Source organism: Heptranchias perlo, chromosome 23, assembly GCF_035084215.1.
Source record: "Heptranchias perlo isolate sHepPer1 chromosome 23, sHepPer1.hap1, whole genome shotgun sequence".
NCBI classification, from domain to species: domain Eukaryota; kingdom Metazoa; phylum Chordata; class Chondrichthyes; order Hexanchiformes; family Hexanchidae; genus Heptranchias; species Heptranchias perlo.
In genome coordinates, this window is record NC_090347.1 from 20,020,536 (window position 1) to 20,033,007 (window position 12,472).

The 12,472-nt window shown below is 41.6% G+C and overlaps 2 protein-coding genes across 3 annotated transcripts in view; both read left to right on the plus strand.

The window, feature by feature from the left end:
• The window catches only part of sdk2b (sidekick cell adhesion molecule 2b), a 712,889-nt gene that overhangs the window by 604,823 nt on the left and 95,594 nt on the right, over window positions 1-12,472 (plus strand). For both annotated transcript variants that reach the window (XM_068004137.1, XM_068004136.1), the window contains one exon: window positions 11,739-11,903. In XM_068004137.1, coding sequence (XP_067860238.1) covers window positions 11,739-11,903 — 165 coding nt within the window. The remainder of the gene's footprint in view (window positions 1-11,738; window positions 11,904-12,472) is intronic.
• rpl38 (ribosomal protein L38) overlaps window positions 1-12,472 on the plus strand; it is a 535,859-nt gene that overhangs the window by 355,070 nt on the left and 168,317 nt on the right. The window lies entirely within an intron of this gene.

Genomic DNA, 12,472 nt, shown 5'->3' on the forward strand with positions numbered 1-12,472 from the left:
AGGGCTAGACAGCTGGATGCAGGGAGGATGTTTCCCCTGGCTGGGGGGTCTAGAATGAGGGGTCACAGTCTCAGGATACAGGGTAGGACATTTAGGACTGAGATGAGGAGAAATTTCTTCACTCAGAGGGTGGTGAACCTGTGGAATTCTCTACCACAGAAGGCTGTGGAGGCCAAGTCACTGAATATATTTAAGAAGGAGCTAGATAGATTTCTAGACACAAAAGGCATCAAGGGGTATGGGGAGAGAGCGGGAATATGGTATTGAGATAGAGAATCAGCCATGATCATATTGAATGGTGGAGCATGCTCGAAGGGCCGAATGACTTACTCCTGCTCCTATTTTCTATGTTTTCTATCTCACTTTCTCTATCCAGAGTCCCATATTTTCTCTCCTTGTGGTCAACTTAACATCTACCCATCAAATGTTACTGCAAAAGTCATTGAACAAATGCACAATAGTACTAAAGATATCAATGCTATACAAATCTCAATATTAATTGCAGTCATAGGCTCAAGATTATTTGTTTTGCTGCAGAAATGCTACTGAAGTCTTTAAAGGGTTAACAGAGTTGCACAAATTAAATCAACATCTGCTTTGAGTGCTTATGTTTGATTAGATTTTCCAAGAATGTTTCCAAATTGTTTTCTCAATCTTTCAGATGCATTAAGTACCCCCCCCCCCCCACCAATTAATTTTCCAATATCTTTATTACACTGGGACTGTTAAATAGAGCAATCAAAAGCAAATGTTAAAATGATTTTTAAAAAACATAAAAATACAAATAAAGTACAGATCTGTAATGTTGATAAAATAACTGTTTGGACATGGAAACAGTTTATATCTTGAATCCAATCTTACAATCAGCTACATTAATGGAACAGTTGTCAGAAATCCAGTAAATTAACTCAAATCACTCCCCTCTCTTTTCCAAAGTCTATGCTTTAGAAATAGTAAACAGCCTGAGAGAACTCACCCAAAATTATTTTCAAAAAGTTTTCATACATTTAAATCCTTCATAGATCAAGAGAAGGACAAAATATGTTTATATCATAGCGGATTAATTGCTTTGGTCGCCATGTAGCAAAATCGTAAACATGATCTTTTTCAATGCATTTACAACATTGCTACACATAGCATTCAAAGCAATTTTTCCCCCTACGCACAGTAGTAAATAAATGTTCCCCTTCCTGTAGCAGTCTCTTTATAATAGTCTGCTATTTTTATGGGTCTGAGTTTTTCTTGTGAAAGCCAAAATAAAAACATGTTGAATCCCTTCTCCATTCCCCAGTGTCTTGATTGTGCTTCCTGCCGTATTCTCCCAAGGTTCCTGATGGTTTTTTTTAGTGCCCCACCACCTCCTCCAAGTTATCTGCCATCCACACTCAGTGCCCCGACTCTCTGAACTCCTATCTGCTGGAACTTCTTTTTAGGCTTCTGGATTCTTCTTCATGATCCTCAGCATCATCACTGCAACTGACTGGATTCTACCAGATCTTCTGTCTGAGCACCTCGAGCACAAATGATAACTTAACGTACCTGTGGTGAAATTTTAAATAATAATGGATGATTTAATAACGGAACAGTCAAATGTTTTTGAGAGTAAGATGCCTGTCACTAGAGCCTACTTGCCTTAGTTGGCTAAGTTGGGTCAGTTCTCAGCTCGATGAAAGAAGGAAGTTGAGGTGATGTCATCCTGCCCACCCTGGTCAAATCACACCTATAAAATTGAATGGCAGTTGGACCAACAATTCAGAAAAAATAAAGGCTCATCAATTTCACACTGAAGGGAGATATTTAAGAGAAAACTTCCTGTATCGTATCTGTCCGACTGTAGGAATGATTCAATTCCTTATGAACTCTTAGAAGAGAAAAAAATACTCATCTAGCTGATATTTACTAATTATCAATCATATATAGGCTAGATGTGAAACACCTGACAAACAGTTAAATGAGGTCTGTATAAGGAGGACAAACGAAAGTGAATTCCTCCAATGAGCAAAAAATATTTCTAACCGAGGGCCTATGAATCACAGAAGCTGCTATCTACTTTACTCTTTTTGATGTAATCATCAATAGTGTCATTTTTCTTTGTATGGCTGGATGGTCTGTCCTGGTATTCTTTTCCTTTTTGGAAACTCTGGCAAAGAAACTATTTTCTTTGATTATGAGTCTGATGCCCTCCCATTTAATATGGTACCAGGGCAGTCAGCGCCAACTAATACATGGCTACTCTGATTGATGATCTGATAACCCAGACCTCTGTCCAAGTCTCGGCCATACATTTGTACCTGCAGTTGGCTGATCACACTGGACAGAGTCTCCTGGGACATAGACTGGAATGGGATGGCTGGTAGTAGTAGTCTTCATGAAGGAGAAACATTTTTTTGTGGAACAATCCTATTCAAAAAAATAAGGTTGAATGAACAAGTTGTACTGTAAACATTTTATTGGTTTCATTGTAGTATCTGTGAATTATGAGGCTGAAAAATAGTTTTCTAGAAATGTGATGTGTTAACTTGTTGAGAGACCAATGAACTGTGTCTGATTGACTGTAACTGCTGTTGAGACATGTTCTAGCTTTCATTTGTTCATTCAGAGCTGTTGAACCTTTGCAGTTTTATTGTACATGGAAACTTAAATTGATTTATATTGTCTTGCCTTCCATGGTTGGTAGATATTATGACGTGATAGTTTTCCTTAACTCTATGCTGCTCTAGCTCCCTGGTGGCTTAGTGGGTAATTGCACACCTTGGTATGATACCAGAACAAATGGATCTGAAGCTCCGAGATTTGAATCTATGCTGAGTTAGCTGACCTCGGGCTAGGCAATAGTTGGAGTTTTTATTTGGCCTGAGTTTCTCTGGGTTAGGGAGGGGAAAGTGAGCTAGAGTTCCTCATCCCGCAGGTGGACTCCATTCATTTTTTCCCCCTAGATTTGAACTTGTGATTATTGTTGGGCTTGCTGAATACAAGCAAGCAACCAAATAGAGAACGTAGTCCCACAATTTTAACATGGCAATTTGTTCTGGAATATTGTGTCATGCATTGGTGTTTCTTTTCACTTCACATAGAGGAGTTTTTTTTTGTTGAGGATCCCATTGCAATTTAGAGTGAATAATAAAAGTATATTCGATCTGAGAAACAGCCTAGGTAAATATAAAGTGGTTAAGTGCAAATGATTCAAAGTGTCAGCATTTTATTTCAGTGTATCTGAAAATACTATTAAATTGAAATGGAACCACATGCTCTAACTGATGATTCAGTCAATAAATGTTCTGCTCAATGTGGATCTGAGCAGTGAAGAGGAGAAAGGACCTAGGTTCAATATTGGTCAGTTAGCTAATCTTCGCCAGAGCAGCAATTCCCATTTTTAACCTCACTGACCTCGGGCTAGGAAGAAAATAATCAAACAGAATTCCAACTCCTAATTGTCATCCAATGTGTCTGTGTGGACATGGATTAAGACGAGATTGGGTTTGGCTGTGATTTTCCCCACAGTCAAATAGCCCAGTAACACCCATGGGCTAAATATTTCTGCAGTTTCTAGGGTCTGCCTAGTTTAAATAATGATGGTAACTAAACTGAAAAGCCTAGAACCTGTAGATTCACTGATGTATAAGTCCTTCTGCATGAAGTCAGGCAGAGGAGGGAGGCACTGTTTGGCATGTAACAATACTAGCCCATAAGGAGAGCCGCACAGCTCTCGTAGCAGGAGGCAGCCAGGGTTGTCAGTGCCAACTACTACATGGAACTCAGTGCAGGAAAAAGTTTCACAATCTACCAAATCAGGGCAGTAAGCCACACCTTCCAGGAATGCACTGTACCAAGCATGCCAGACACTTTCAGTCTTCTCCCCTCACATTGTGTAAAAGTGCTTGAATTTATAGGCTATGCAGTTCTTTTTACGCTCTCAGCCTTCACCTAGAAGTGTTCCTTCACTTATGGCCTCACATGCAATCATCCCACTAAAAGCCCCACATGGTATGTAATTGCTTTGTGCATGGACTTGTCATCAAGCCCATTCTGGTCTGCTTGCTGACGCCTGGGTTGTACTGAGTCTCACATACCATTAGGTTTGTTGCAGCCATCAATGTATTCTCCTCTGTGTTATCTTCAGGCTGTTGCTCACAGTAGGGGAGCTTTCGTCTCTGGGACCTCCATGCGGAAGCCTCTTTGTAGAGTGAAATTGTGTAATATACAGCACACCACCATGATTGTTGAACGCCCCAGATTGATCTTGGCACCTGAAGCGTGCCATCAAATTGCCAATGGTATGCTCATGATGACTGGTAGATGAATATAAGTCATTGCAACGCTGCTCAGCTGTTACCCTAAGAAAGGACACAGGTGTCATAAGCCATGTCTGTAGAGGATGACCTTGATCTCCAAGGATACACCCAGAGGTTTGCCTTTCTGTGGTAAAGAGGGCTGACATGCTGGAGTTCCTGAAATGAAGGCATCATGGCAGCTGCTTGGGAAGCGAGCATTCATTTGCTTGATGGTGTGCTGCAGGTTGCAAAGAAGCTGCACATCGAGAGAATGGGAACCTTTCCTGTGGATGTAATATTGACATTAATCAAGGGAGCTTTTATGACTGCAGGGGTTCAATCTCTGATTCCGTGAACTTTGGAAATTATGCTACTCAGTAAAATTGAAATGTCATGTGGCAGCTGCTTGTCAATAGGAAACTGGTCAAATTACAAGTTGTAGAGAACAATGCATCCATGACTTGCTTCATGCGTCTGTGCACAACTGTTTGTATGTGTCGATACACACATACCGCAAATTTGGTATTAAAAGCACTTAGTCACGTAGTAATTGCTCTTTGGATCAATAATGCTAGAACTGTGGTAACTGCTTCTCGTATTCTCTATTAGTCCAAAATGTCTTTATGGCATAACAACGACAAAGCTTCCTCTGCTATGTCAGCTGTGTCTCAGTTGGTAGCATTCTCACCTCTGAGTCAGAAAGTCGTGGGTTCAAGTCCCACTCCAGAGACTTGAGCATATAATACAGGCTGACACTTCAGTGCTGTACTGAGGGAGTCTGCACTGTTGGAGGTGCCACCTTTCAGATGAGACGATAAATTGAGGCCCCGTTTGCCCTCTCAGGTGGACCTAAAGATCCCATGGCACTAATTTGAAGAAGAGCAGGGGAGTTATCCCCAGTGTCCTGGTCAATATTTATCCTTCAACCAACATCACTAAAGCAGATTATCTGCTCATTATCTCATTGTTGTTAGTGGGACCTTGCTGTGCGCAAATTGGTTGCTGCGTTTCCTGCATTCCCACAGTGACTAAACTTTAAAAGTACTTCATTGGCTATAAAGTGCTTTGGGATGTCCCAAGGTCGTGAAAGGCGCTATGTAAATGCAAGACTTTCTTCTTTCTATACCACTTTTCAAGCTGGTGGCACTGTCTCCAAGTCTTGTCCCCTGAAACTCTGTCATTTTTGCACAAGTTCAAGTGCAGCCTTGTTGAGCCTGGATTGGTGGAATTTGCATTAGGCCATTGTAAGGCTGTTTGGCACCCTGGTCCAAATTGACCAGCTCATTCCATGGTCTCAGCAGTCACCACATTCAATCCTCTTGAGATGTCTGTCCCCAGCACAATATCTTTCAGCTGCACCTTGTTTATTATGCTGTCAACATTCACTATCTACTCTCACACATGAAGGATAACTACTTGGGTAAGGTACTGTAAGCCTCCCAGCAAGGATCAATGGCTTCAGGAAAGGAAAAGAGAAAATTGGAGGAGGCAAAGCATTAAAAAATAAAACTTTAAAAAAACTCGACCTTGCTCATGTGAATGGGTCTGAATCACACAAGGCAGTGCTGTTACCCATTGAGCTGTCTGGGTCCTTCAGATCACTCACTTATGGAAATTGGCTGTATCTTCCGTATTTAATCTGTTGCAGGAAATTCTAGGTTGGCACTTTGTATTCTCCAAGGGGCATTAAGCAGTTGCACTCTGACCTTCCATCAGCATCAAGCCCAGATGATGATGCTGTGAGGGTCATCTCTTTGATGTAAAGGTCACAATCTTGGGGGTTACCTCAGCTGTGTAAAGCTTACTTATAGAGCTGTCAAATTACCATTGTAGGACTGATTTTCTGCATGCCATATGGCCCAAAGTCCCAGCTGTTGTAAACAATGCTAAAAGCTCAGCATGATAAAGCCAGAGCTTTATAAAGTGGCGCATGTTGTGGAAATACTACTTTTGAAGAGACAGTCTCAATCTTTATTTTTTCTGTGCTCTACTGAGTTGGCTTTATTCCTTCGGTCAGTGAGGTATGTTTGACTCATTGTGTTAGTATAATTTGTTCCTGGGATCTGACTGATAATTCTACTGGCCAGTGAGGTGATGCTTTTATTCATTGCAATGAAATTAGAAATGATAATTTACTGAATTGTACGACTCTGATCAGTGAGGTATGTCCAAGCAAAAAAAAAACAATAGGAACAGGAGTAGGCTATTCAGCCCTTCGAGCCTGTTCCGCCATTCACTTAGATCGTGGCTGATCTGTATCTTAACTCCATCTACCCGCCTTGGTTTCATAACCCTTAAAAAGCCTAACAAAAATCTATAAATCTCAGTTTTAAAATTTTCAATTGACCCCTAGCCTCAACAGCTTTTTGTGGGGGGGAGTGTTCCAGATTTCCACTACCCTTTATGTGAAAAAGTGCTTCCTGACATCACCCCTGAATGTCGTAGCTTTACTTTTAAGGTTATGCCCCCTTGTTCTTGAGTCCCCCAGCAGTGGAAATAGTTTCTCTCTATCTCCCCTATCAACTTCTTTAATCATCATCAACACCTCAATTAGATCACCCCTTCATCTTCTATACTCAAGTGAATACAAGCCAAGTCTATGCAACTGTCCTCATAATTTAACCCTTTTAGCCCAGGTATCATTCTGGTGAATCTGTGCTGCACCTCCTCCAAGGCCAATATATCCTTCCTGAGGTGTGGTGCCCAGAACTGCACGCACTATTCTAAATGGGGTCTAACCAGAGCTCTGTCCAGCTGTAACATAACGTCCACCCCTTTTATATTCCAGCCCCCTTGAGATAAAGGCCGACATTCCATTAGCCTTTTCAATTATTCTTTTCTTACCTGTCCGCTTAGCTTTTAGTGATTTCTGTACTTGGACTCCTAAATCTCTCTACTCCTCCACAGTTTCTAGCTCCTCACCATTTAGAAAATACTCTGATCTGTCTTTCTTAGGTCGAAAGTGGATGATCTCACACTTCCCCACTTTGAACTCTATCTGCCACAGTTTTGCCCACTCACTTAATCTATCAATGTCCCTTTACAACTTTCTGCTCCCATCTACATTATTTACTGTGGCACCTAACTTGGGGTCATTAGCAAATTTTGATATTCCTTCATCTAAGCCATTTATAAATATAGTGAAAAGTTGAGGCCCCAGTACAGATTCCTTGGGGACTGGTCACATCCTGCCAATTGGAGTACATACCCATTATCCCTGCTCTCTGTCTCCTATCCCCTAACCAATTCCCTATCCATGTCAATAGGTTGCCTAATAGTGTGCTGGTGTACAGAAATCAACTCAAATGTTTGTATCATGAGAATTACTATCTTGAGTCTACTCACAATATTGTGTCAAAATCTTGCAATTTTTAACGCGAAATTCTGGAGTTGCCCTTTCTTTGTGATTGCCATTTTTCCTCCCTGGAATGCTGCTGTGCTGACTTAAACTATTAATGTATCTTCTCAGTGTGCCACTCCACCAACTCTGACCTCTGCTTGTCCTCCACAGAGTGAAACTGTGTCAACCCCTGGTTTCATTATAATTCTATTCATTTTGCTACTTGAACGGTAAATTTGTTGCAGGTTGTGTTAAAGTATATTTAGCAATAGTCCACTTCAGATTAATTAGTATGGTGAAGCAATTGTTTTGCAATTGCAAGTGTGTCTGAGACTAAAACAAAAGCAAAATACTGCGGATGCTGGAAATCTGAAATAAAAACAGAAAATGCTGGAAACGCTCAGTAGGCCAGGCAGCATCTGTGGAGAGAGAAACAGAGTTAACATTTCAGGTCGATGACCTTTCATCAGAACTGGAAGAAGTTAGAGATTTAACAGGGAAAACGGGAGGAGGGAGGAAAAAACAAAGGGGAATGTTTGTCATCGGGTGAAGAGCAGGAGTGATTGTGTCTGAGACTAAATTTAAATACCTTCAAACTGAGGATAAAGTTCTTGCAAACCGGACGTGACTTTATTCAAAATGATTGGTGGAGAAAAGCATTATAAAGACATTTAGTGGGGGAACAAAAAAGTAAATGGGCCCCAAATCCTAGCAGTACCCATTGTGCCACTGGAAGTAAAATAGGACAGGACTCCCACTCAGAGGAACAGGAATAGGCCATTCAGCCCTTTGAGCCTGTTCTACCTGCCTGGTGCTGATCCTGTTGTAAATTGCGGGGTCAGCCAATTTAAGTATAGGGAGGCTTGTAGGCTTTCTATATAAAGCTTGTAACATCTCAGATATGCTGAGGGATGGAGGTGGAAATTGGGGAAAAGGCAGGAGTTAGGCTCTGAATGGCTGGCTAGCGGTGGCAGGAGAAGTAAATGCCACCTCCTTGAACCACAGGGCTCCTTTGCACTGCAAGAAGTAGTTCAATAACCATACGTGCTTCGCCTGGTCCTTCCTTGCAGTCTATTTATGACGCATTACCCTGACAGTGTCATAAAAGTGCAAGGTGGAAATGGAACCAGATGGTGGGGTGCGGAGGCTCTGCAGAAGTAAGCCCCTGGCTCTTGTCCCTGCGAAGTCGGGCCTCTGCAATCCTGCACTAAAAAATAGGATGCTGGATGAGCATCACTCTCACATGGAGGCACTAAGGCCATCTCAGAGGACCTGACACAGATGGCATGAATCATAGTGGGAGTCCTAGCCTCAGTGCCAATATCTGAGAAGGCTTCAACACAAATGAAAGCTACCAGGGAGGATGCTTTGACCGCTGCAATTAAGGCTTTGAGGGATCATTTAGAGAGAATGATGAAAACCTGCTTCTAACAGCTTTGGCAGTCCAGATCCTAGGAGTTTGAAGTTCACAGCACAATACTCTCCTATGTTTGTCACTTACTGGTAATGGAAGAAACATTTAATTGGGATAGTTTGAATCATTTATTCTGCCCCCTCCAAAAAAAAGCCTTTGACTCTGCGATCACTGATTGCCCGAGGCATGAACATTGCCCAGAAAGTTTTTTGTATGCCCTACCAAACCCGTCAAGTTAAAATGTTTTGGAATTGTCAGAACAAATTCTGTTTTGGACCATTAAAAAAAAGTCTGAACTTAGTTTCATAAAATTTGTCTGCACAAGAGAATGTCCATTTATTCCTCTGACATTTTGGACAGACATTGCCAAGGGGCAAACTGTTCTTTTTCTCAATGCTTTCTTCCACATCAGTTGACACAATACCAAGCTGACTGATTTGAGATATTTCCATGCATTAAAATGGATTTCTGTTTGGATTCTTGTGTCCACCCCTGAAGAAGCAGTGGGATAAACTTCTGCAAGCACCAGTCTCCCTCTCGTACCATTCCCAAATGATCATTACTTATTAACAAACCTAGACAGGCCCAAAAATCAAGGTTCCCCCTCTGCCGGCATAAGAGTGGTGTTGGGGGACCTCTGATGCACCCAAGGTTAAAGTTCCTGACCACATTGGAATTTCCATAGTCAGGCAATTAGCATATTGTTGGTATGTGGTGACACCAGTATCACATGGGCTGAAGCACCCACTCGGTGGGAGGGGAGTCAGCAAAATATAGTAATGGCCAGCCGCTCGGTGGTAAAGCCGGCAGGTTTGTCTGAAGATTGTCGTAAAGATTATAGGAAATCGGCCCCTTTCTCGGAAGGTTGCTTTAACGTAGGCAAAATCTGATTGTCTTCGGTGTACCAACAACAACAACTTGCATTTATATAGCACCTATAACGTAGTAAAACGTCCCAAGGCGCTTCACAGGAGTGTTATCAAACAAAATTTCACACCGAACCACATAAGGAGGTATTAGGACAGATGACCAAAAGCTTGGTCAAAGAGGTAGGTTTTAAGGTGCATCTTAAAGGAGGAGACAGAAGTAGAAGGTGGAAAGGTTTAGGGAGGCAATTCCAGCCTGAAAGATTCCTGTGGGCCCCATTTCTGCCACTGAGAAGTACTGTGCGCATGTCTCTTGTAGGCCAGCAGTACACGCGGGATGCCAGAGATGGGATTAGAAGGAATTCTAACAGTTCCTATGAATCCTGCTTCGATTCCAGACTTCAGCTGCAACAGGGCAACCCACACCAGCCCCCATAGAAAACCCCAGAGCATCACGGAACAGGGCAGAATCCAAGCGTTATTTGGTCCCAACCCAACTTCCAATCCCAGTAATCTCCATCTGCCAAAAACATTATGAATTTTCAGGGTCACCAGGCTGTTTAACTGAGTCAAATTCTTATCCTCCTCCAATTTCCACATGTGTATACTTTCGAACAGAGGTCCCTGGATAGTGTTTTGGAGTGTGAATCCTGGTGTATTCTTTCCTTTCCTCGCCCGGGTGCAGTGAAGTTAAGTGCAGCAATGCTACCAACGCCACAGTTGCGATGAGACCTCAATACAGACTGGGGAGCAATATTGGCTCAACACCACTCTGGGCAATGTATCAACAAACTGAGCAACACTGTTTTTAAAGTACTGGTATTGCGATCAGTACTTTAAACCTTTGTTCTTTGTTCCTTCCTCAAAAGTTAGGGCCATTTGTTCCTGTGGGACTGTGCTTCATAAATATTTTACTGCAGCAGCTTTCTAGAGATTTTTACCATGTGCAGCTATTGCAGATTAGTCCCCATTATTAATGCATGAATTGACTGCTGTTCAGTGTTTTTAAGTGCTCAGCAGGAGTGTAGACTGATCTTACAGGCATATGATGATCATTCTTTGTTTCCATTTTATAGCTTGCAAGCACTACTAATGAAACAAAAGGGTAGAAACTCCTGTTGGTGATGTTGTTGTGTGAATGTTTAACGTGCCCATACTAAATTCCTCTCTCCACTATTTTAATGGCGGTGTTAACCTATTTGAAATAGGTTGTTTACCTCCTTCCTCTCTTTTTAAAAAAAAAGGAGCTCTTGAAACATTTGCCTGAGGAAGGAGAAAATCTCCGAAAGCTTGTGAATTTAAAATAAAATTGCTGGACTATAACTTGGTGTTGTAAAATTGTTTACAATTTAAAAAAAAGTGGAAAGAGGAAGTTAGTACAAGCAAGTTAAACATCCGTGTGATAAAATCATTGGCCGGAATTTCTACCTTAAAGGAACCCTGATGGCCATAGTTTATCTTTTCCGCCCTTGCTCCTGAAACCGCTTACTCTTGCTATGGTCCAATTCCACTGGCCTTGACAGCCCTCAGGAATTTTGTGCTTCATGTGCGACATTACCTGAAACCTGGAATCTTCTTGCTCTGATTAGCTTAAAACCTAGTTACTGATTTTACTTTTTTTCAAAAAAAGAAGAATCATTGGAACATGTTTCTCCAGTCACTAATGTAGAAGAAAAAGCCAAGGTGAGTATAAAATGGGGAAACCTGTTTACTGAACAGAGGAAAATGTGCCCACACATTCCCTAAAGTGCAGTATTGATTCTCACTCCTATGTAGGTGCTGGGCGAGCATTGAATAAATAGATAATTTTTGGATATTTGTGACAGTGCTACTTCTGTGTTTTCCAGATGAAGGATTGTGGGATATTCTAATTAAGGACGTTCCTAAGGAAGTGACATCATACACCTTCAGCATGGACATCCTGAAACAAGGTGTGAGCTATGATTTCCGAGTGATAGCTGTGAATGATTATGGATATGGAACACCCAGCTCCCCTTCTCCATCTATTTCAGGTACAAGATTTGCCTCTTAAAATTGTGTTAATAATATTGTTGTGTGGAGCTTATTTGAATCTGAGCCCTCAAATGCTCGTCACTCCCTTGGTGGAGTTTCTGATAATTCAGCAGACTTGAAGGTAAATTGAATCATTCAAAGTTGTGATGGAAGCTGCAATGCACTCATAATGTCAGTGGAAATTTTTTTAAAATTATATAATCTTTTTGGTTCTCTCTGTACAAAATCTGAGTCATCATTTTCAAGAGGCATTTGTATGCAATCTATGGGAGCTGTTACAAATCTGGGGTCTGCTGTCGATACCTTGTCAGGTTCAGTGGCATCGGTTACTCCCATGCAATTGTGTAAGTAGGTATTGTGTGAGTCAACTCCAGAAAGAAGTGGATCCTGTGTACCCTTATGTTTTGGAGCTGACTCACACTGCCAGTATCTACTTGCACAATAGCATAACCTGGGGTTGTAACAGTGCATCCCCCAATAGGCCATAGTCTGAATCTCAAAATATGATATATCTCTCTATCACAGGATAGGACCCTTATGTATGAGCCTGACAGCTTGCTCATGAAGA